Source organism: Aquila chrysaetos, chromosome 22 (genome assembly GCF_900496995.4).
Source record: "Aquila chrysaetos chrysaetos chromosome 22, bAquChr1.4, whole genome shotgun sequence".
NCBI lineage: Eukaryota > Metazoa > Chordata > Aves > Accipitriformes > Accipitridae > Aquila > Aquila chrysaetos.
Genome location: NC_044025.1, coordinates 2939802 through 2965570, shown reverse-complemented (window position 1 = coordinate 2965570; position 25769 = coordinate 2939802). Strand labels below are relative to the sequence as shown.

At 46.0% G+C, this 25769-nt stretch overlaps 1 protein-coding gene across 6 annotated transcripts in view; it reads right to left on the bottom strand.

Annotated features, from left to right (window-relative positions):
* Nucleotides 1-10990: 10990 nt before the first annotated feature.
* FBXW11 (F-box and WD repeat domain containing 11) overlaps nucleotides 10991-25769 on the bottom strand; it is a 78045-nt gene continuing 63266 nt past the window's right edge. For all 6 annotated transcript variants that reach the window (XM_029997930.2, XM_029997927.2, XM_029997928.1 and 3 more), the window contains 8 exons: nucleotides 23961-24098; nucleotides 23228-23346; nucleotides 21961-22210; nucleotides 20681-20799; nucleotides 19933-20043; nucleotides 18844-18922; nucleotides 17109-17297; nucleotides 10991-13513 (listed from right to left, as the gene is read on the bottom strand). In XM_029997930.2, the coding sequence (XP_029853790.1) occupies nucleotides 17136-17297; nucleotides 18844-18922; nucleotides 19933-20043; nucleotides 20681-20799; nucleotides 21961-22210; nucleotides 23228-23346; nucleotides 23961-24098 (978 nt within the window). In that variant the 3' untranslated portion in view covers nucleotides 10991-13513; nucleotides 17109-17135. The remainder of the gene's footprint in view (nucleotides 13514-17108; nucleotides 17298-18843; nucleotides 18923-19932; nucleotides 20044-20680; nucleotides 20800-21960; nucleotides 22211-23227; nucleotides 23347-23960; nucleotides 24099-25769) is intronic.

The window sequence follows — 25769 nt, the reverse complement described above, 5'->3', positions numbered from 1 at the left end:
CGGGCTGCTGCCCGTGGCATCTGGACAGCCCAGCACCAGCCTTATGGTGGGAAGAGACCTACCTCCCGGCAGAGCTGTGCCCTTACCTCGCAGCTGAAGACAGCTTGTCTGTGCGGGGGTTGCCTCCTCCCTGAGGACCCAGCTGAGGCTCCCACGGGACGTACACTGGAGGGCACGGCCCCTTCTCCTGCCCTGTGCCTGGGTGGGCTCCCCAGCCAACAGGTACCAGGTCCTAGAGCCAAAATGGTAGGTCAGAGGAAGGCTGAAGAGTCCCTTCCCCCTCCGCTGCTGTCCCTCCACCAACTCCTGCTGATTTCCATTTCCAAGTAAGATGCGAACAGATGGGGAGGACCAGGAGTGCCGGTTCAGCTCCAGCACAAGCCCAGAGCATGAGCTCTAATGCAGAGCCCAGGGACAGCATTTTCAACTCTTCACTGTCACGTCTGTCCCCAGAGCCATCGTCCTAGGAGGCAGTAGCTTTCTCCACCCTTCCCTTGCTAAGCCCAACAGCTCACTTCTTTCTGAAGAGAAGATAGACCCCAACAGCATGGTGTAAGCGGGTCTTATACCTCACTGGCAACGTAGCTACAGCTGAGGCCCAGTGTTTGAAATGAGGTCACCCGTGATGGACAGGCTCCACGAAGGCTGTGAGTCCCATGGTCACAAAGCTGGTCTTCGCAGCCCAGATAGGCACAACCACCACAGCACAGGGACAGTCGGTGATGGGCTTTGAACCTCAGGGCCCCGCTGTTGCACATCCATCCCTGCTTTGGATGCCCTGGGAGCACCAGATGGGTGCCCCACAGATCAGATTTAGCTCGCAATGCAAAGAGCTGCCCCCCCGCCAGTCACTGTGGCTGTCCATTGCTGCCTTCATCCAGGAGGTGCTGAGCAAGATCCACGTTGGCTTCTCTAAGAAAGTGGTGCAACCGGGACAGACGAGGCACCTCTGCAAAGCCAACTTTCCCTGCCACCACCGCTTGTGGCAGACCACGGGGCTGCTCCTCACCCTGCCGCTCTGCTGCTCTTCCCATCCCCGTGCCCCCTCCGCACCCCTCTTTTGTCTGCAGGCCAGGAGCAAATGGAGAGGGGCTGCAAAGAGGGATGGGGTACTGTGCCAAGGAGCAGCAGGATGGGATCAGAGAGTACGAAGGGTCCTCGGCAGATCGCAGCCCGACCGTGCACCAAGACCGACCTGCCCATCGACGCCTGTGTCTCTCTAAAACCGAGGGTCCACGTGCAAACCCAGTAAGCCATTTTCTCTCCCGCCCAAGGGGAAGCAGAGGTTTGGGGCACCACCACCCTGGCCACTGCCCCGCGCCTCTCTTCCTCACTCAGCGCAATCCTGTTCAAGAGGGAAATGTTTGCATTTCAATCCAAATGCTGGTGGTTTGGACTTTTCCTTTCACAGCTTGAGTCTCGTGGCATCTGCTGCAGAGTGTGACAAGGGTTTGCGAGCTAGCCAGGAGCATGTGCCGAGATAAACGGATGCCTACAAGCGCTGGGGAGGAGCCGGCAGGATGTCTTTGCCTATCGCTTGCCAAACCAGCCCAGGGGATTTGGAGTCGACGATGCGTGTGTTGAGTACTCCAAGATCCTTTTCTCAATCAATTCCCCCCACACTACCTCCGAGGAGCCGCCGCAACGCAGACAAGCACGCTGCAGGGTGAAGAGTGCAGCCACATGCAAAACTCATCAGAGACGTCGTGTTTAGACAGGAAAGACCTGCGAGATCACCGCGTTCATCTGCTGGCGAGAAGCTTCGTTGCGCTGATACCAGAAATCCCACAGACAAGAAGAACCTGCATTCCTCTGACACGGCTGGATTACCCGCGCATGAGGGCTGCTCCGGGTTTACAGCCACGATCAGACAGTAAGAAAGATGATACGGGGAGAGAGGGTGGTCGAACTCCAAACCAGATGCAGCCGTAACTAAATACCGTTCCCACAGCGCTGATGGTGCTCAGGCAAGGCAGTGGAGCAGCGTTAAGTCATTATCAAAGAGAAGACAAATTTCTAATGCCTAATTGGATACATCCAATTATGTTGTGCAGTGATGCATAAACCACGTTGAAAATTCTGTGGAATCTCTCCTTGGTTCAGTTGTAATTTTGACTTGTTAAATTACTATTTAGAATATTACAAAAAAAAAAATCTAAATGCTATAATGAAAGGAAAATCTTCTAATGGTGAAAATTAACTATTTCAGCCAGTGCTAACAGCTTTTAGTGGGCACATACCACATATTTACTGATAGTGGAAACACCCAGGGAAACTGAGTGAGCTCATACAACTAAATCAAGAAGAGGGCTAGGTTCAAATAAGGCATTCATCCTGCTACAGTACCTGGACTCAGCCCCAACTACGTCTTCAAAGAGGATGTTAGCTATAGATTTGGGTAATTACTGCTGATCCTCGTCATCTTATGTCCTGAATTCCCATTATATTGGAAAATAAAAAGCATTTCTGTAGAAGGCATACAGCACTACCATGAAGACACTGCCTCCCATAGCAGTATTTTTTCCTGGTATGTAAGTGATTAACAACTGACTCGCATCCTGTTTCAGTACCACAGAGCATAGCACAAATGCTTTTAAAGTATCCAGGGAAAACCTGGAGCTTGGAAAAGCCAATGAATGCTCCAGCCCCCGCCACTCCAGAGCAGTGGCATGGCAAGGCTGCAGGAACACGGGGTCCAACACTGCACGGGGCGGCCATAAAACCTGCCATTGACACAGAGCACGGCCGTTTGCTCGGCAGGCTGGGCCTGGATCACAAGAAAAACCCATCAAGCCATGACAGAGCAACCAAAATGCAGTTTTAGCATCCCCAAGGGTGGGTTTTTAAACTGCAGTGATGATCGCAGCCTGTTTCAATGGTGCTCTAAGCAACGCGGCTTGTGTCTGGCACACGATGCTTTTTCTCTCCACCTCTGCTGGCATGTTCAAGGGAGGGCTGCTGTAGATTGGGTCTGGCCTGGGGTTTTTAGGAAAAGCACTGTTGGAGTGGGGCGGAGAAGAGGATCTTTCCTGAATTTATTTTTTGCGTTATTCCTATGCTCTTTTTTTTAGGAGAGGTTGGTCCTGAGTGCTGTAGGTCCTGAGGCTCTTGGTGCAGTGCAGAGGAAGGTCCATGTCTTGCATGGATGCAGCCCATCCACGCTGCCAGTGATGCCATGTTGTTTAATTCAGGCTTTTGGCTGTCAGAAATCCGTAGCCCAGACCGTTACACACCTTGAAAATAAGGACTAAGGCCTTGATCTTGATCCAATGGGATATTGTGGTTGGTGCTGTAAAAATACAGATGCCAAGGGCGTGAATCTGGACTCACTCTCTTGGAAAAGCACTGAGAAGTCAGTCCTGTAACTTGCTTTTGACATTAAGCAGGTGGCTCCCGTGGGAAACTCAGCCTCTCTAGGCTGAAAGGTGCAACCTAAGGAGTTGCATGAAGGCACTGGCTCCACCAGTCCAGGGATTTCCTTCCAGCTGAAAGATTTAAATTCGAAAAATCTCTCTACAGCTTTTCTTCGTTTTTTGTTTGCTTGGGTATTTTTTTATAAAAGACACGAGGATTTCCCCAACCATACTAGAGAAACATATTTCCCGTAAGTTAACATCCTTAGCAACAGATTAATTTCAGTAAAGCTATTAGAAAACAATGAGATGCTCAGAGCATCCCAAAACCTTGAGTCTGAGGAGGCTCCACCAGATCTAGGACTGACCACCACCTGGGAAAAACGCAGGGCACTTGGCTGAGCGCTGTGCATCCCACAGCTCAATACCTGCTTTCCAGAGATGCTCTAGAGAAGCTCACATTTAACAAGAAACCCAAGGATTCAAGGTGAAAGAGTAACTTAATTGAACATAGAGAAGGTAAATCTGATGGCAGTAGGAGAGAGAACCCAGAAAAACATGCCACAGCCGAGCACAACACTCCTCTGTTCGCAACTCTTTGTTCTAGCAAGAATTCAGGGGTCTCCCCAGATCAGGTGAGGACGTGACCGAGTAATTCCTTGAGGGTGGTCAGAGGCTGCGCTGTACGTGGCACCGGGCGAGCCGTGGCTGTGCAGCCAGAGCCGTGAGCTGCCACAGCGGGGAGAAACAGAGCCCTCCCCTGCTCCACACGCCCCACAGCACTGCTGGTTTTGGATGCAGAAGCCTGGTGCCTCGGTTTACCTTTGGCCTCTTCTATTCAAGGCAGAGATTTGGCTGTGGAGGACACACCTTTCCTTTTGGGGGAGGCTCCGCTGGAGGGATGCGCCAGCTCGGGAGAAGCTTTACTACTGAGGTGGCTCTGCAGGCGCCCCGTGATCTTCTCCAGCTGAAAGGGCAGGCACCACCTCTTCGCCCATTGCCCGCCTGGCCGAGGGGCTCATCCAGCAAAGCCAAAGAGCCCCTGGTCCCCAGCCCACCTGCTCCTCCAACGTGGAAATGCCAGCCTGCCTCAGCGGAAGACTTCCAGAAAAAAAAAGCAATCTTTCCTTCTGAGCACAATATGTTCAGATATCAAAAGCAAAACCTTCAAAGGGGTCCTTCAAGGGGAAAAAAAAGGAGGAAAAGAAAATATGAAATTTTCAACTGTGGAAAAAAAAATAGTCAAGAGATGCAAATGCATCTCACTTTATTTGCACTGGCCTGTGCCAAGGAAAAGATGAAATTGCGATTCTTTAAATCACTCAGACAAGGAAAGCTGTTTCTCCTTCAGCCCGAGACCCGTCTCCAGATAAAAAAAGGGGCCACCCACCCCGGGGCTGCCTCGCCGCCCCGGCTGGCGGAGGCTGGGGCAGCCCAGCCGCCCCGTCCGCGCGGCCAGATGCGAGGGAAGCCGGTCCTGCACCCACACATCTCGCACGAGCGTGCCGGAGCCGAGCAACGGCCGTCTGCGCCGCGGATCCATGAAGACGCAGCAGGAACCTTTCGCAGCTTGTTCTCCACGTCCAGAGGGAAAACGTCTCCCCGGAGCGGGCGCTCGCCCCCAGCCACCTTCTCCTCCCATCGGCACGCGCGGCCGCCGCTGTTCGTGGAGCCTTTCCAGCAAGTACCAAGAATAAACCTCCGAAAAACATACACCCCTCGCGCTTCTCCAGAAGGGGAAGTTGCCGTTTCCGATCCTCCCGGAGGCTTTTGACTCGTGTTGCAGCTGAGCGGCCCGTGGACGGGGAGAGCAGCGGCCGCCTGGCGCGGGCAGGGGCGCGGGCAGGGCTGGCAGCACCCACCCCCCGGCCCAGGCGAGGCGGTGGGTGCCGAGCGCGGGGACCCACCGCCTCTGAGCCGCGGCCGCTGGAGATGCGCAGCCGTGCCGCCGTCCCCGGCAGAGCTCGGCCCTGCGATTTTGCGGCGCGAGAGGGTGCTGGGGATGAGGGCGCGGCGGGGGCGCGGGCGGGTGGGGTGGATTTGGGGGGTGAAGGAGCTCAGAAGGACGGAGGGAAAACCCCCACCCGTGGGGACACAAAAGGGACATCCCTTGGAAAAGAGGCAGCAAAGCTCCTGCCACGGAGACGGGGAAAGAGGCCAGGACGCGGCGGTCCCTGACACGACTAATGGCCCCGTGCAGCCAGGAGGAAGCACCCACGCGTGGAAACCGGCTCAAACCACAGGGACACCAAAGACTTCACTGGACCGGAGTGCTGCAAACAGCCGGTCACAGGTCCTGGTCCCCTACAGCTTCCTGAGCCCTCAGAGCGTGTCACGAGCGCGCAAGTACTCAGCACCAGCCTTCCTGTTGCCACCCCTTGGCCTGTTTAGGTCCTAATTACTAGCCAACACACTGCCTCAGTCATGAAGAGGTTGAGCGTAAAACAACATTTTGCCCCCAGCAGCTCTGGTTTGTGGGCCTGGGTAGGAGGGGACACGTGGTGCCACCTCCTTCCCCTTCCCCAGCACAATGCTGGCTGCCCTTGCTCCGAGCACCTCCGCGACTGTCTCCACCTGATCCCCAGAACAATTTCTAAAACTTTCCTCGTATGGCCTGCACAAGGGACGGATCTGAGATTCCTTCTAGGAGCTGGGCCACGTTGAGCTGTGGCTTTTGGAGGATGCCCACCGCATGCCCTCGCTCCTCCCCACGGCCTGCTGTGCCGTTCGCTGGGGTTTCAGCGCAGCGTCCCCCCGCTGCTGCCTGTCCTCGGCAGAGGGGCCAACAGCTCTGCTCAGCACCTGCCCTCTTCCGTATCTAGCTGGTTTGCTGTTATCTTTTAACCGATCACCTGTCATTTTCTCACCTCTGTAATTAACACCGGAGCCCCCAGTGGCACACGGCCTCTGCCATGCGTGGCCAGGGTGGGTTTGGAGGTGCAGAGCCACAGCAGAGCCAGAGCATCCCTACGGGATGCCCCGCGCCCCAACCCTCCTCCCCACAGCCCCCAGCTGCTTCGAGGGCTCACACGAGGGCACGGGTGCTCAGCGCCCTTCCCAGGTGCCAGCAGCAACGCTCAGGGCCAGCACGGCAGCGGGGAAGGGACAGGTCTGCGCTGCCCCCGCGCCAGCCCCAGGCAGGGTGGAAGGGCTTTCTGCAGCTTTCTGCAGCAGATGCTGGGGCAGACTGAGAGAGCCCGCTGCCTGCGGCACAGCCCTGGCCGTGGCGTGCAGCCGGCTCACAGAGTTGAGCCTCCGTTGCTGCAAACGGTGCTACGAAACCCGAAAAACCCTCTGGCTGGCCTCAAACTCGGCAGTTGCCTTGCTCGGCGGCAAGGAGGACCAGGAGCACGTCACCCCCACGCTCAGCTCCTGCTTTTGCCCTCCTGGGAAGCCAGGGAAAGTGACAGTGACAGCGAGCATCTCCGTCCCCCCAGCCTCTCCTGAGCTCTGCCCGAGTGGCTGCCTTGACCCATACCACCCCCCGCCATGGCTCTGAAAATCGCAGCCCCTCGACCCAGGGAGTGGACTTAAACCAGCAAAACCATGAAGTGAGCTCAAAAATAGGAACAAGTGAGAAAACAGCCACCAAAGCCCTGCCTGGGGAGTTTGCGGTTACAGACACGTTTGAAGCACCTTGCACCCACACACAGGAGGGCTCCAGGGCAGGTTCACCTCTGTCTACTGAAAGAAGTTTGCTCTACCCTGACCCAAATCGTTTTGCTCTCACCAGGGCACTTACAGCTCCAGAGGCTCATTCCTGCTCCCCTGAGGGGCAGAGGGGTAAGATCTGCTGATGCTGTTGGCACAGGAAGGCTTCGTAGTGCTCCCTGCACGCCTTGCTGTAAAGCTTCGGGAAGAAAGGCCAACAAGTCATTTCAGGTGCTTGCTTAATTCAGCCCATGAGATGACAGACCCTTCAAAATGGTTATTCAGAGTTGGGCAAGTGCTTCCAGAGCCACCTCGCTGCCGACAATCGCATAAAAGCCCCAGCAACGGCACTGAGGCAACACGGAGCAAGACATCTCGAGAGGGGAGGTGGATGCTGGGCCGAGCTCGCAGCCCCGGCCGGAGCTGAAGAGCAGCTCAGCCGTCACTCGGTCTGGCTGCGCGGGCACCAGAGCTCCGGGCAGTAAGCAGGACAGGGGGTGCAGAGCTTGGCAGACAGTTAACCTCGGAGGAAACAATAGCTGTAACGGTATTTTTAAGAAAGTATTTAGTTACCAAAACTTTGTTATGACTTATGACAGTCCTTACGCTATTCAGGACGAGGTGATACCTCGTACCTTACCTGTTGTAAGTGGGCAGCTTAAGGAGTCGTCCGTACACACGCAGCCAGAAAGATCCATTCCAGAAAGACACGTCATTTACTCTCCAGCTTACACCAGGAACTGGAAAGGCTTCGGGACAGGCCTGTTACCTTCATACCACGTTACAAGGCTGATTAAAAGCTCCCAGTTCCAGCCTAGCAAAGAGGTTTGGTGTCTGCCCAGCGTGAGCTGCAGGACTGTGCTGGGCAGCCTCTACAGCCGAGCCAGGCAAGAGCAAACACCGAAACGCCCATTCCCTGGAACCACTGCCCTCCCCGGCAGGTCCTGCCCGGCCGCAGGAGGTCTGGCACAATCAGCCTCCGCAGAAACACGACTGGGCTCACACAGGACGGGAAGGCAAGGTGCTCCTCTGCATCCAAGTGCTCCCTGCGCACCCCGGTCCCTGCCAGCTATCCTGTCTTTGCGAGTTTTCCCAAGGCCCCCCACCACCCTCCTTCCCACAGTCCCTGCAGTCCTGCTCACACTCCCTGCTCTGGTCTTGTCCATCTCACAGTTGCTCAGAGAAACCGAAAAAAAAAAAAAAAAAAAAGCTTCAGGAAATGGTGAGAAGCAGAGGTAAATGAAGAGCACGCATCTGGGAAGAAAAAACATGCTGCAGCAGAGGAGAGGTTCAGCAAAGTCCAGCAAAAACTTGGACCTGAAGTGCTCAGCTCTGCACCAAGGAGAAAGCTCAGGGCTGGACAGTTTGTAGTACCCGGCCCAAACATCTGCTCAGCCCACAAGCAGCCATCCCACTGCCCTCCCACTGCCTCCTTCCATCACGCTTTCCACTGATTAATTTGACTGCAGTGCATTTGTACCCAGTTGAGCTCATCAACACAGCTCCAACCTCGCCAGCCAGCCTGGGCTGAGCTGAATCCAGTTTAAGAAGAGCCCTTCTCCAGGCAGCAGGTTTGTTGTCAAGCTGTTGCCTCGCAGTGCTGACACGGTGGAAAAGCCAAAAGCGACTTCCCTGCATGCGCGGACATGCGACAGCAACCCGTCCTAGCAGTGATGGACGGGCAGCCGCATTCTTTGGGTGACAGATGAGGCTGGAGAACCGCACTCCGGTGGGATAACCAGAGCCAGGGGAGCCACCGACATCAAACCTTGCCTGAAAGTCACAGCTCGAGTGTAACAGCACAGCCCACTGCAGCGTACCTTCAGATATGAATTTTAGAAGAATCTCATAAAAATAATTTGTCGCTCTCTGTTGAGCACTTGTCCCCTCCAACCCTCTTGACAAACACTGCCCACAGCTGTGCTGAAGCAAACCCACGGCTGCCCAGAAGATAAACCAACACACAGCACAAACCAGGACAGCGACACAGCTCCCGATGAGAACATCCCTCCCCGCCAACACAGGGCACTGAGGGACCTCACACACACACCCCTCCATCACCTCATTTCACAGCACAAACCCTTTCCCGTTGCCCGGTTCCCAAAAGCGATCAGCAATGAGGACCGACAGCAGCCTGGGGTCCCCCAGCTCCCCGGAGCATCAGGCGACGACACGGAGCGAAGCCCCGGGCTGCTGTACGGCGGGGCAAGGCAACGAGCGGGGTAAACCCCAAAACCCGCTCGACGGTTAATGGCCAAATCTACCTCATACCTTGCAACCCGAGAACACCCCATGGCCTCTCCTTAACCGGGGCCAGATGCTCCCCACATCTGCCCTCCTTCTCCGGTGTTTGGCAGCAGCAGGGTTCCGCGGTGCCCGGGGCAGCGTACCGCTCCCAGCCTTTGGGGAGAGGGAAGAGGGAAAAGGGGCCCCAGACCACGCCAGGATGGGTGGGAGCACCCGGCCGAGAGGTGCCTCCGCAACTTCACAGCGAGGTTCTCTGGTGGGAATTAAGAGATGACTGTTAAATAGGCTACAACTGCAAGGGAAAAAACCCAACAAAACAACCAAAACCAAAGGCCACCCAGGTGAGATGGAATTTTAAAGTTTGACCTCAAAGTTTATACTCCAGATTTTAGCAGATGTATCACAGAGCTTCTATGGCTTATTTGGATAATGATATTCAGCAGGACATTCACGACCCTTTTAAATGGTTCGGCAGGGCTTCACTTTTTACGGTGCACTTCTAGCAGAAAATAAATGAGATTTTACTTGCTCTCCTCTCACTAAAGTGCAGCTACAATCTGAGCAGCAGCAATGTTGCTTTGAAAATCATTATCCAGTGTCAGAGCAGGCCAAGGAGAATAAAAAGTAATCTACATTTAGAGAGATATTCTGAAGACTGAATTTGCCAATACTTAGCCAGAACTTTGCTCGGATTCTTACCACAGAGTTTATAGCACCTTTAAAAACACTTCAGGCTAGTGCTTCCAACAAACACCTTACCAAAAAGCAACACTTTCAAGAGAAGGTCACTGGTGAGCCCCATGGCGGGCATACAAAGTTGGCTGAAGCACGATGATTTAACAAGACATTTTCACCCCCGCTGCCCTCATACCTGGACCTTGACAAGCCAGCAAGATCCTGGCCAGTCCCCCCACGCTAATGGCATGAGGCTGCGGCAGAGGATCTGCACCGTCAATCACTTCTGGTCTGATCGTTCAGAAATGAACTGGAGCAACTCAGTAACCATGCAGCAGCAGCTTCTCAAACTGTTTAAAAGCAAACTCAATTCACAAATAAAACTATTGACAGAAGACCAGGGGAGAGAGGCCAAAGATGAGAACTTTGAATCGCTTACTCTCGCTAGTCACTGCACATTAGCTAAAGAAAACCCAAGAAAAAGTTTTTCTTGAGACAGAGCTAGCACTGGAAGACTGTTCATCCACACAGGGCTCAGGGCATGAACACAGACTGCTTTAGCAACCACGGAAATGGATAATATTTTAAAAATTCTATCTGCATTCTTGATAAAGTCAGAAAAAATTCTTCTTGTGATGCCTCTGCTGATGCGCGACATGGAAGGGCTGCGGCAAAGCGGAGGAATTAAGTGCCTCTGAGATGGATGAATTACCTCAGCTCTGTTATTCACTGCATCCTCCCAGAGTATGCACTGTAACAAACGGCGGGGTAAAAAACCATCTCAGAACTGCACGGACCTGTGCCAAAGCACGCAGCTGGGGCACTGCAGACCCCTTTTGGACTCAAAATGCTTTGGCCAGTAGCCATGTGCCGCCTTACACCGGGTGCTGCCGAATGAGCGGGGAAAGGCACCCGCTGGGTCAGCGCTGCCGGCACCGGTGCCCAACGCAAACTCTTACCAACACGAGCTCCGAGTCAGCGTAACTGCGCGCTGAGCTTGCATGAACTAATGCATAATACCGATGTTTGGTTAGATGACGTTACTTATCCATTTATTTGACAAATTAAGTTCAAACTTTTTTTTTTATTAAGCACATTCCACAGTACAAAGCTTTAGATCATGAACCATATCTGTACAATTTAACAGTTTCAAGAAGCTGTTCATACACCAACTTTCCAAACAGATAATTGGCAAACATAATTACAAGTTAGAATTAGACTATCCCAGTGCTTTGAAACATTAATATAGCAGTAATGTACAGTTGCTCAATTATGGTTAGCAAAACAAAGTCCAGAGTGCAGCCAGGATCACTACCATTAATCCCAGGAGTCAAGTTCCTTGGGTGCCAATCACAAAAGTCCACTGCTATGTTACACAAAGCACAAAGAAGTTTAGACTGCATGTTCAAATACCATTATCTCCCAAGGAAAAACATGAATTCAAATCTTACACATGCATTTAAAAAAAGGACTCCGTTCTTCGGAAACAAATACCTTTTTCTTCAGGGCTGCAACAGATTTTTCTTTTTAAACAGTTTAATATTAAAGCTATTAGATGAGAAGGGTAAAATAAGACACTTTCACGAACTACTGTCAAGCTTACCAAAAAGTGATCTTATGGACGCTGCTTAGGAGCGTGTTTTTAATCTTCTGTACTTCATCACATTCGGTCATCTCGATGAAATAAATATTGTTGTAGTAACACATAAATGGGAGTTTAACTTAAACACTGATCCCAACACCTCTCTCAATGTGAAGGGTGAAGAGGAGAAAACCTTAAGTCGCACTTCTGTAACGGTTCGGTAACGCCTCGACGTACGCTTTCTCTGAATTCGCTTGACACAGAAACAATGCGTCTAACCACGGCTGTCCCACCGGTAACGTGGGAGCGATCCCTCAGCAATTGGACGTCCCCTAACCTTTCTGATTGTACAAGGGGAAAAATGCAAACCCAAGAAAGTGCTGCCAGAGGACAAAAAAATACATGACGTACAAAGGATCAAAGGAATGACAATACATTTCTGTGCCAGCACGCATCTTCCCCAGGAAAACAGGCGGATTTCACGCTGAGCTCGACTGAAGCACTGAAGAAAAGCCACTGACAGGCGTAGTCACACACGAGTAATGCAAATAAAATATTCACGTTTGCATTTATCCATGTCTTACTCTGACATCAGAAAAATGCAGTAGCATTTATATGACCACATAAATTAGAGGGGAGACTATGACAACATAAGAAGAAACTACTGAGACTTCCTAAAAAAAGCATGCTAACGAAGAGGAACCATGACCAGGACATCGCAACATGGTCACAGCTGATAGCTATGGAAAAGAAAACTAGCATGGTAATTAGCATGGTAATCAGCATGGTAACCACAGCATTGACTTGAAGGGACCTCCACTCCACCGTAAGGAAGTGTTACAAATCAAACATAAATAAATTTAGCTTTGGCCCATGGCATCTTCTCCATTGAGCAGCCAAACTAATGCTAAAGAAGGACATCAGTAGGTGTTTGTGAGGACCTACTGGTGTTAAAAGAAAGACATCTGTAAATACTGCGGCACAAAAATATAAGATACAGAACATAAATTAAACATTTTTTAATTTTTAAAAAGTTTAGAAATTACATTTTAAAATATGTAGTTCCCATTAAAAAAAATCCTAATGAATACTGAAAACCTCCTTTTGCAGAGAAAATGTCTAGGTAACTCATATTAACCCCTACAGTGCCAGTAGTTAGAACATCCTGCTGCCAAGTGCTACCACATTTTGTGTAGTGTCAGGAAATCCTGACTCCTAGCACCTGGAGGTTACACTGTTATGTACATCATATCTACATGCTTATACAGTATTTGAAATGAGGCAAGCACACATGGAAAGGTTTTACTATACCAAACATTAGGAAGCGTAGGACGGCTGTAGTACAGAGCACAGTTTAAAGGAAAAGACAGTGCTATACAACTAGTTTAGATAACCTAGCCTGAATTACAGGTAATCTTTAATTTAAAAGAAATTATTGGTGCAGAAACAAGTAAACTGTAATCCAAAAATATTACTGAGCAATTCAGAAATATTTCTAAGAGTCCAACGTACACTCCTATCAAACAAAACAGGCTCTGAATCTGTCATGAGAGTAAAGTCTAAAGGACAATGGTGACTTTGAAAGCAAAGCTCTGTACATTCTGGGCATGTGTTTGGCACCCAAATTTCATTGGAGAATGTTTTTTGTTTAAAGTCAGACAAAAGTGCAAAGCAATATAAATTAGGCCAAGTCCTTTCTTGACTTCCGATTTATTTCTGAAAAACAAGCCATCAGAGTTCAGTTTCTACGGACAATTTACATGTGAAGCTTTGGATTTCTCATTGCAGGGAAGGATAGGCTTCTGAAATTCATCTACTCGAAGTCAGTGAATTTGTAGTAAATTCAAAGACGACCACTGAGAGCAGGAAAGATTAAGAAATTTAGATATAGAATTGTGCTGCTTTGCATCTACACAGCATCTAGAACCAATTCTGACTTTAGCTGTCAATCAACATCTTCAGGCATGTAGTAGCCAAAAATCCAGTAGTTCAAGACTGTGAAACCCTGAAAAAGACAAAAGACAAGCTGAACTGACAGAAGATACAAATCAAAAAGCAACGTTTGGAGACATCCAGAGGAGGTTAGGCCCACGCCATCTTTTGCACTCCAGGCTGAAACTAAAACGGCAAAATACCTGCAAGGAGTGCAACCCTTACGCAACCCATTAAGGGGGTGCTTGCCGTTAAACACTTCCCTCCGCGCTAGAAGTCCTTCCTTTGAGGAGAGATGCATCTCCACAGGACGCTACCTTTGTTGCAGAATATGCTCTGAATTCAGTTAAGTAAGAGCAAGATTCTCAATAGCACTAGTCCTTGGGGGTCACCTACAGGTTGGCAGTTTTCTTAGACGTAGTAAGAATCAAAAACGCTCTTGGGGACCAGCAGGTGAGCCACCAGCTAGTCTCGCTAAATGCTGAACGCTATTTACTGAAACAGTGACTTACATACATGCGAGAAAATTTTCCTTTCTTCTCCACAATGCAGAGGAGCAAGTTTTGCACAGGATGCAAGTTCAGTTGCTTTAATACATGATTTTTTAAGAAAACCCGACAATAAAACTCAAGTAGTTTTGTATTTCGGTTACCTTTTCCAGCCACACGACTCCATCATTAGCTTGGAGCCAGTGCAAGTTCTTCATGTAATTAAATCTGAACTTTGATATTACCTGCCACTTCCCAAAACCATTTTTAGGGACTACAGAGAACTGCCCTCTTCTGATATAGAATTCCCATGAAAGGTTAAAACATCTTTAGGCACTTCCCCTTCACTTCCCTTCCCCCAGCCCAATGCCTACTGCTTAATGTAAGAATATTAGACTATCATATGGTAACAATTTTTATCATGTTACAATAAACAACAGGAATTCAACAGAAAGCAATAAAACTCTCGCAGCCAACTGCCAGGACTGTCAAAAATGATCCGCTTTGAAGAGGCATAACACTGCAAGCCTTGTAAAAAAGTGTATGGGGCTGCTTCAAAATTCAGAAAACTATAATGTTTGAAAGCATATAAAACTGTTTCATTAAATGTCATAATGAAATATTAGCTGTTTGACCATAATTTTATGTAGCTTTATGTTTTTTGGATTCTGAAGTCAGACAAACCTGTCAAAAAGTGACATCACAGCATCTCTCCTGTATAGGAAATAATTATTAAGGGACTGTCATTACCAACACCAACAACTTCCAGGATATGGAGGTCGGCATGGTTTCAGTTGTCTGTCACAGGACAAGTCAGACATAAGCTGTGCAAAACTGTCAAGTGTGCAGAATTTGAATGGAAGAACACACCGCCAAAGGCATTTGATATTTCACTGACAAATCTCAATGACAGTGGGTCTTGTGGGCCACATGTGGCAAGAGAGGAAAGTAAGACACCAGCATATTGCTGGTCAAGCAAATTGATAGAAGTTTTATTCAACTCCTAATTTCTTTTACGCTTAAGACACACTGTGTATAGCTTTTCCATGAATCAAAACTAATAAAAGAAGCCTGCCAAATATACTGCTGTAACTTAAATAAAATTAAAAAAAAAGAAAAAATTTGTCAATCTCCAATTATGTTCTAAGTTAACAGAAGAAAGGGTGTAGTAACTGGAAGACAGATGGAGATTGTTCCCAAAACTATTGTTGTCTTCTCACGCAGCCCATTCTATCTGCCTGAAAAGGCAAGGGGGAAGGAAAAAAAAAAAAAAAAAGAAAAAAAAAAAGAATTATTCTGAAAGGAGGAAAAAGTTTTCCATAGAGAGGGAAAACCATTCAACTGCAACAAGCCTTGGAGTTTCCACAGCAGAAGTTCACCTAGGTATGGACCCAGGTGGCACAGAAGCCAATGGCAGCATCTCTGTCTCAAAAGGAGCAGGACAAAGTCCCTAGGGACATTGCCATCAGTGACAGCATCAAGCTTTCCACAACAAGGATGCAAGTATGTCATCCTGGATCAAACAAAATCATTCTGAAGTGGAAGTCACAGGTAAGCAGTGCTGGAGGACCCGGCTCTTTGGATAGTTTCAGGATTTATCTCCCAGAAAGTTGTGTCTTTTAACCATTTCCCCACTCTGGACAAACATTAAGGTTAGCAGTTTAGCCTTTTCAGATTTCTGTTGTCCTCCTACTGCAAGCAGGATAAGGAAGTCCATGAGTTGTACTAAACTACCCTTGCAGCAGTGTTCTTAAAATGTGGTTTTAAGGGAAAATTCCATTAACTGCTGATTCTGCACACTAACTCATCATCATAGCATAAGACTTCTTCCTTAATCATGGGCCTAATTTTACTGAATTAATAACAGGTTCAGAAAGACAGGAAACTCAGTCTAGCAATGGCCAGCCTTTTGCTTTGACTCTCTGAAACCTAATGAACCAACAGATCCAAGTGTCATATCCAGAGAGGACATTACCTTGGTTTTTTTTTTAAATGAGTTGGAGTTCGGTAAGCAGGAAAGGCAGCCAACACTTTCCTGAGGAATGCTCACAGGTGAAAGAAAACTAATTTTTAAGAACCAGCATCTCAAAGAAGCAAAGTGTGTCTTCACAAAGGAAGGTATTTCCTAGCCAGAAGCAGAGATCCTACAGGAGGAGTGGAAAAACCCAAGGAATTTATTGCCACAGCAGGGATAAACATATACAGATAGGTAACGAAAATCCATGCTTACATGAAGCCAGGGAAAGCTTTTCCCACAATGTTTAAGCAAACTATTAATTATCTACTTCAAATAAAATAAATCCTTCCTGTTGGGGCAATGTTAGTCCTAACTCCTCTTGCTGTGGTGTCTCCACTTCCTTGGAAGCATCCAGTCTCAGCACTGGCAGAGATGCGGCACTGGAGAAAGGGGTGACTGCTCTGCTTTGGTAAGGCAATTTCTATGTTTCCAAGTCCCAGCACTCACAGCTATTTATAGTTTGAAGTGCAATTGTTGGCAGCAATATAGATGACATAAGGAAAAGAATCCACTGTCCTAACAAACAGATCTACAGCAGAGCTTTTACCCACTGTGCTTCGAGAACTAAATGAAGCTGACTTGCAGAAAAATGGAAACACAAGAGGAAAAGTTCATCTGCACCGTTTCTGACAGCTCTGAGTTGTCAGGTTGCCTAACACAATGTAATTTTTAGTTCTGAAAGCTTTCCCTGCTCTTTGTGCTTATCACAGAACTGCTCATTTCTGATGAGCATTTGTCCAAAGATCATATACACATTCAGTTTACTAGAGGTGTATTACAATGCTCATTACAAAGCTTCACATAGTGAGCAGATGTATCAAGAACTCTGAAAGGCTCTGACTTCACAGGATATCTGGAATACCTGTGCAATACACCACATCTCCTCAGTTTCCAAGAATGTTGTGAATACATAATAACTTTCCATAAAATACCTGAAGTACCCAATTATAAACAGGAGGGATTATAGAAGGGGGTAAGATAACGTGACAAGTTTTATAAGCTGAAGCATGACCATACAAAGACTAGACAGTGAAAGAAGTGGCATAAATAGGTTTTCTTTTCTTAAGGAAAACATCAGCTTGTTGTTTTGACTAAGCCAACCTGCAGGCAGGGTGATAATATCAGATATTTATTATACCTCCAATAAAAAGAGGGAGGCTTACCTTCTGAGGGTAGTAAAGTGCAGACTGTTATCTGGAGATGTAAGTGTATGTTCTAGATGGAGAGCGGGTCTCATTCTGGGCACTGGGTGGCACATTTAAGAAATCCCAAATCAGAATTGTATCGTCATGGGAACTACTAATGATCTGAAATTCATCAAACTGGAGTCTAAAGACACGTCCTGAATGTTCCTGTGAGCAATACGAAATCAGTTAGCAAGGCAAGAAGAGGGTAACATTTCATTACTTTTGTACTCACACGTGTATTCAGACACAGAACGGTGTATTCAAACTCGGGTGTGCTGGTTAAGAAACCCTTAGTTATAATTACACTCAAGTTTAAGAAAAGCTGGTTTTGTATGTAAGCTTTTTTCAGCAAAATACACAGCTTCCAAATGCAGTGCTTGTAAACCCCGAGCCTCCCCTGGAGGTGCCAGCCATAGAGACCGAGATTATTAAAGACAAAAGCAGCCTATCAATCAAGCAGCAGCAATTTAGAAGATTGGCTGGCACTGACAATCTGCCAGGGCTCCTTCTCTTACATAACATTTGCATTCAACACTGCTGCTAACTCTGTTTTTGTATAGCCCTAATACACCACATCACAGCTTCATCTAGGGCACGCTGCTGAAAGGACCATTATGGCTTGCTTACTAGTCAAGATGACTGTGTTCAAACGCTGCTGCAAGAAAGGGAGGTGGAGGAGTACATGCTCCATCAGCTCTTCCAAGAAATCTCAAAATGGCAGTAAGAGGCCCAGAAAAGGTTCTCCTCTTTGTCCAGCTTATCCATTTTTAATAAATTTAAAAGGAGTACACTACTTTTATGGGAAAACTAACTGAAGCTGTCAGACTGATCTCCAAACTATAACCTGAGCTACAGTATACCCACAGAAGGGGAAGAATCAACTTTTTCAATAAAACTAAATACACTGCATTCATATGGAATAAAAGAATAGTTAAATCTCATCTCTGTGCAAAGACTACTGAAAAGAAAGAAAAAATGAGAAGCATTTCTGGCCATGTAAGCACTTCTTTAGGTGTTGGAAAGGCCAAGCACATGCTGAATAAGCCAGTTACTATCACATACAGACAATAACTTTGGCTTGCTACTAGCTTGTCAAACTGAATCCTGAAGTAAAATTTCATGCACATTTCAGTGAACAGAACTATGAACCCATTTCCCTAACTTATTTTCAATTAAATCTACTGTCATAAACCAAAACACTCATTACAAAGGAAAAATATAATTTAAGCAACAGCCTTAAATCTGATAGTCCTCTGAAGTGATTAGAATTCCTGTCATAAACCGTTCGACTCAACCTCCCTTCCCTCTTCATGTCTCTTCCTTCCAAACTGAAGGGTTAGGAGAAAGGTTTGGGAAAGGCTCACAAGATTCCTCCCCCCTTTTTAATAAGAGGAAATTTAAAGCCAGTCCTACAATGACATTTGAGAAACACACCAATAACTAGAATGATTTGATACTGTGTCACGCTGTTTTTTTTTTAAGACTATCCGAGAATCTCAAACTAGAAAAACTTGATCTTTCTTTTAAGCTCAGATCCAAATCATTCAGGATATAACAATATATAAATTTTTCTTTATTTTTAGAATAAGCAGCAGCCTAGGCTTTATAAAACATCCCGAGTTTCTCACCTATCCCACTGTAATGTAATAAAATGCCTCTCACTTACAAATAAAAGATTTCAGATAACCCCAAGTAAATTAATTTTACATACCACTAACGTACGCAAGCATAATGTACTTGCTGGGGCACGAGGGTCAAGAGCAGCTTGCAAGTCCCAAACTTTAATTTTGCTATAAAGTAAAATAAGAAGGTCGTTATGAAAGCACTGTTTCAAGTATAAGCATAGAAGAAACATCTAAAGCAATGGAAAGCATGCCAGAATTTCCCTACAGCTAGTTCATTAGGATCAAGCAAAATGTTAGAATCTATCTTCACCAAAATACTAATGCTAGATCTCGTAAAACACAGATAGTTTTGTATTTCTTTTTAGCAGCAAATACAGTGATGTCTTTGTGATGGGCCAAGTGGGTTGGTTACATGAAAGACAAATTGACTGTGTATGCACAAGCCATTTTGGAACTGCAGAAGATCTCAAAAGCTCACAGCACTACTGATGAGGTGCAAAGTTCCAGCGGGAATTAAGCTAGAACTGCCAACCCCAGTGACACACTAAACCCAAATAAAAGGCTAGAGACAAACACAGTTCAAGAATTGTTTTCAGTAACTCTACTGTTCACTTGAAATATAAATCAGGCAGAGAAAGAAATGGAGAATTTGGACATGGATGTAAGCTGTCGTGAATCCACTACACAATGAAAATACTGAGCAAGTCAGAAGCACTAACAGTGGGGCTCCTGCCCTCAACCCAACAGAAATGGTCACTAAAGACTTCTGAGAGCCCCACAAGATACATTTACGCTCACAATAAACATTTTCAGTGCTGCTGTCTTACAAAAATAGAAAGCCTAAACCACTCCAAGCACACAGGACCTGGCAAGGAGGAACTCCTGAGAGAAAAAACAAAGGAATGTCACTTCAGCCAAACAAACATTTACTTTCTATGGGAAGTCAAACTTGAGTGATAACACAATTTAGGAGTGTGCTAAAGAGCACTGGAAAAGCAGTTTCTCGGCTACTTAAAACTGCAGCCTACTGCGTTGAAATGCTCAAGCAGAAGCCACTCAGTTAAATATTGATCCATTAGCCAAATCGAAAGAGCCCTTACACAAGGCTCAATGGCTTTCAGAAGATGCTTTGCTAAGAAAGGCAAGTTTTCTTGCAATTGCTTTCAAAAACGTACCCATCGTAGGCTCCACTAACAATCCTCTTATTGTCGAACCTGATGCATCGAACCAGTTCTTCATGGCCTTCTAATACTCTTAAACAGGCACCGCATTCAATGTCCCATAGTCTTAAGAGAACAGAGGAGAAAGTCTTTGAGTACTTCAGGTTCAGCACTGTCCCTTAGCCTCACATGCAGTGATTTAAGCATGCTACTGAATGGTTTTCTGTGGGAGATATCACATAATTTGCTTAAAAAGGCATGAGAACCATGAGATGTTCCTTCCATGCTTTTCAGAGATAAGTTTGCATCGTAGCTGCAGTATATCAAAATTTAGTCATTCAAAATTACATACAAGTAAAGGTTGGATACGTGTTAAGTAATCTTGGGAAATAGTAATATACTTTTTTCTATTCTGCACAAACAAACGATTGGAGTTTCAGAAAGTAAGTAAGAAAACCAGTGACCAACGTCCTCCTCATCTGTCCAAGCAGAAGACAAGGTGATAAACTACAGCAGTAGATAAGAAGTTTTGTTCAGCTTTGACATAAACCTCAGGTGTCCCACTTTTTCACAGGGATGCGATACATTTACTCTCACACTGAGTTAAGCTTCATTCATATGTCATCTGCTCCAATAGCAAGACATATGAAGGATGTTTTGTGCATGCAGCAGCGCAGGACAGCATCAAAGGTCACGGGAAATCCTACTTTCACATGTGCAAATGTGCACTGTTACATACCAATAGCCGCTTGCAGGCACCCACCTAATGGTATTGTCTGAAGATCCACTGACAACTAGTCGATCCCTGTACTGGAGGCATGCAATGCCACGCTTGTGCCCATTTAGAGTACGAACAAACTCGCATGTACTTGTACTCCAGACCTGTGAAACACAAGATAAATGCTCCTCTGAGAATTATGCCTAAACAAGGCTTTTGAATTTCAGTAGAAGCTGTTATGAATTCATAAACAGAAGAGGTCTGAGGCTGACCATTGCTGGATAGTGGAATGAAAACTCACATAGTATTTTTACGGGCAGAGTGGGTACCTGGCATCAATGGAAGACCAGCGCTATGGGGACCTAGCATTGACAGGAGCCACGGGCACTGCTATTGCACGTCGAGTCAATGAGAAAAGTTGGGGGGGTGGGGTTGCATATAAAATATTTTCAGGTGGTAGAGACTGCCCCAACTGATATCAACAACTTGATTTCACTTGAATATTGATAAAGTAGTAATAATTTTTAAAAGTGGAAGGTATCACACACCCCCACGTTTTTTTACCAAAGAAATTGCTAGCAATCTACTAGTAAGAGAAGGCCAAAACCATGGCCTATAAAGTTCAGTGGCTGCTTCTTTCTTAACATTAAATGATTCAATCAACTTTGCCCATTTTTAATGAACTGTAATTGAAGTTGTAATGTAGAGTATCCAGTGGCTCATTTTCCAACACAGAGTGCAGCAGGATCTCTGGCAGATATTTGGACATTAAACTGCCAAGAGCTTTTTGGCACAGTCTAAGGTAGCTCTGGTTCTAGAAAGGGAAGGGGGGAAACGCCTTTGTTACATTAATACACTCGGGGTAACTCAAATCTTCTGGTATGTAATAGTCTTCAAATACAGCCTCTTAATTCTTCAAACATGGCAAAGTCTGGTTGCGCTGCTGGGAAGGCGTGGTGAGGAAAGGCAACTGCTGATAAATTTCACATCTGGAACAGGACTGCCAATTGAAATAAAAAATACCGCTTGGAAAAAGGCACAAAATGTGCCACATTTAACAAACAAACCGATCTTGAGACTAGAGTTCAAACAGCGAATGGGCTTTACTTTCTTGCAATTGTACAACAGAAGCCACAAAAATGTTACGAGCCTAGTTATGTGCATAAAGACATTAACAGCTAGCAAGAGGAAGCAGCTAGCTGAATGGTAAAGAAAAAGGCACAGAACTGCTTATGAGCACCTTGGCTATTCAGAGTTGAATAACACTCAGAAGCTTTTCTGGCTTGGTAGGCACACAGACCTAGATTAGAGCTCTGCCAACTTACTTTAATGGTCCTGTCACCTGACGCTGACACAATATACTTGTCATCGAAGTCTACCACGTTAACGGCAGCACGATGGCCAACTAAGACACGGCGCAGGGTGATGTCAGTAGGTGATGCCATATCCCAAACAGCAATTGATCTGTCCTTTGAGCATGTCACCATTAAGCCGTTACTGAACCTCAAATGAAGCACTGCCTCATTGTGATGAATCAACGTGTTCAGAACTTCACCTGTATTTACATCCCAAACTCTGCAAAAGAAAAGAATTTTATTCCTAATGAAGGATGATGGCTATGCATGGTATAAAGCATAAACATGCACAAGTCTGCCACTATCTCTAATGGAGAGCTCTCTGGTTGTTTAACATCTCTTAGGGCATGGGGAAGGTGGGAAGGCAGGAAGGCAGGTGCTGAGGAAACACCCTAGTTCACATCTCAGACTCACAAGCAACAATTAACAGCAGCAAACAATTATGCCTCAGCTGGGACCACTGCTAAAAGAGAGAGCTGCTTAACAATTCTACAACTCCTCCAGGATGACTAAAACTGGTATGATGTATAAATTGATGGAACAGACCAAAACAAATACTATCCAATATGAGGGATTTTTTTCAGTTTTACACCATTCATTCAGATTTTGTGCACACCAGTAGCAATTGGGACGTAGCACTCTCCGGGGCTACCTCCTAGCTTACATGAAGTGAAAAATCACTACTAATAGTACCTGAATGGTGTTAAGATCAGCTCTTAACTTTTGAGAAGTTTTGTAGAGACTGACATTGGTATACCAATGCAAGACACCAGGAGGAGGCAAGGCCCTTCCACTGAACTACCCGAGTGTCTTTATATCTGACATCTACTGACCGTTGAATTCATATAAGGATTTAAATTCAGTATCATCAAAATTGCAGTCAGACAAGTGCTCCATATATACCAAATACCCTTTCATTAATAGTCATAATTAAAAGATGTCAGAAGTCAGTGGAAGAAGAAATTATTGTATAGTTGGCCATCAGCCATTCTACAACTTCAGGATAGGGCCTTGAATCACTCGGGTCACATTCCTCCAAAATTCTTAACACTAAAAAAAACGAAACAGATTTGGAAAAAACTTTATATAGTGTGATGCTTTGCCAAGTATGACTATCTTGGTTTTGGGATAATAGTATCACATTCACATTAGGGATGTTTTCTGATATTTAGAGATTATTGTAAATATTCCCAGCCCTGATACTCGAATGATTTTTGTGCAAAAACATAACACTCACCTCACTGTAGAATCTGAAGATCCCGTTACAATGACTCTTTCATCGTACTGCAGACAAAGAACCGAGCCAGTATGTCCTGTTAATACTTTCAAACATTCCAAGCTTGTTTTGTCCCAAATCTGTTAAAAACAAGAAGTATAAATGGCTTATCAAGATCAAGAACATGGATCCCAGACTTGAACATTGCCGCAACTGTGAAGGAAGGAAGAAAACTACGAGATAGCAGGAAGAATCCATGGGCAGTTAGCTTGTTCAATCAGTGGGCCTGTCCTCCCTTTTAGCTTAAGGAAGTCTTGACGCAAGTTTTTGACAGAACAGTGAAATAACCAACGATCGTGAAAAGATAAAAGCCTGTTTTGTAAAAGGAAACGCCACGGACATTTAGCATGAAAGCAACCTACTAGCATAAAAGCAAATTACTAGCAATGACAAAAGACACAGCTAAGGACTGTGGCACATGCAGTCTTCATTCAAGTTATGTGAACTCTGATTTCACAAGCATTTCTTTGTGGTGAATAGTATTGATCTCTGGCTGGCAGTCCCTAAAGTTTCCAGAACAAAGTGCAGGTGAGAACTTTGCCAGGCTACAGAAGACATCCCATCCTCATAAACCCTGCACAGATAAATACTGTCCCATGAAGAGACAAGAGAAATCAAGGAAACACAAGCAGTTAGCTTTCCAAGGTAGAATTACCCACTTATCTCTAGGGAAAAGACTGAAAAAAGTGTTTACCTTAATGGAGTTATCTCGTAGGCCACTGATAATCTTTTCATCATCATACTGTAAACAGTAGACACCTTTGCTGTTTTCAGAGCGGCACTGAATCCTTTGCAAATTATGTCGCCCACATCGCCAGTTAGATTCTATAGTCTAACAAGAGGGGAAACAATCAGGAGTTAGGCACGAGGCTGCATGCTTGAGCATGACTACTCCAACACGTACACAGCAATCTTTCCACTTTTGCATATGTCATCCTTAAATTTGAAGTATATAAAACTTAAATGTATCTTTTCTCCACCCCAATACACAAAAAGCAATGAATTATAATCAGGACTTTCATAATTTTTCATGACAAAAGCTGTGTTTAGTGGTGAAAATTATGGTCAACTAACCTTAACAAGAATTTCCAAAGGAGCCATTAGAGTGATACATTTCATAACAATTCAGTTCCCCCCACATATTTACACGACCCTCTGACATAAGCAGCAAAGATTAAACCAGGAGCTCATATGGTGCCATGTTCAGCCTCACCTGAGTAACTAATATTACAGAACTGCTGAGTCCAACAGGGAGGTTATGGGTGTTCTTGGACCTTTCCTTCCATTACCCCGTCATTTCACCTATTAACTGTTGTTACACATCTTAGAAAGGGATTTTGAGATATGAAAGCCTCCTCTAAGTACCTTAAAAAGGCTGATAAAAATAAAACTGAACAGGGACTAAAAGATTTCAAATAATCCAAACTTACTTCCCCCCCCCTTAAAATCTGTGGAAGTGTAATTCTCAAAATTTTCATTCTGAGAGTTATTTTTAAGGAAAGAGACCTGACACACCTCAAAAAGCCACAAACTACTTCATAGCAGAACCAGGATGATTTCCATGTTTTAATCAGCTTCATTACTTGTAAGGCAACCAATGTTGGTTTCAAAGAAATGTGGGATTTTGGATAGGAAGTTCATAACGACAATCATAAGAGAATCCGTGCACAGATCTCCAGGCCTGCAGTACCTAGACAGGCTGGGATGCTTTCTGTCTTCCAGTACAGGCACCAGAACAGGCCATTTATTTAGCTGTTTCCCTGGGATCCCCCCCCCAAATACTGCATGGAAATCTGGGGAGAAGCTGATCGACTGTCAGTTTGTTTGGAAAAGCACATTTATAATCAAATCCTAACTTACAAAGCAATAGCAGGCACCTCTGCAGCTCCTCCAAGACTGGAAAACAACTGAAACGCTTATTAAAGGCAAAAGTGCAGTGTAACTATGACATCCCAATTCTAGGAAAACACGTCTGCTCCAAGGGAAAACTGACCTACCACTTTGTTTTCCATGCATTTACTACTTCAATTGCCTCCCATTATGCAATTTGGAGAGACTTATACATAGTCATAATACAAACCTGATGGGCCACAGGAATTTGTCTAAATCATAAGTATTAAGAGATGCTTCTAGAGGAGCATGCTGACAAGTTATTCATCCCCTCTCATTCTCTTCCAATTTGGTGGGGAAGCTAATGAAATTAAGATAGCAAATCATCTGTCAGTTTGGGATCAGCTCTTCTGGCCAGCTAGCACACTGCTGATTGTCACACTGGGAACTGGGCTTAAAAAGTTCAAATCTGACACTGCGCTGGTTCAGCCTTGGACTCCTGCCTTGAAGGCAGCAGACTGCTCATTATGCTACTTGCTCAGCATGGGATGGAGGTTTTGAGGAGGAAAGACAGGCAATTCTCAAGCTTTATCTGAAGATTTATCATCTGTGCTAGGAAGGCAGAACTGCAACTCATTAACTCCTTTGCTGCTACAGAGATGACCCTCAGAAA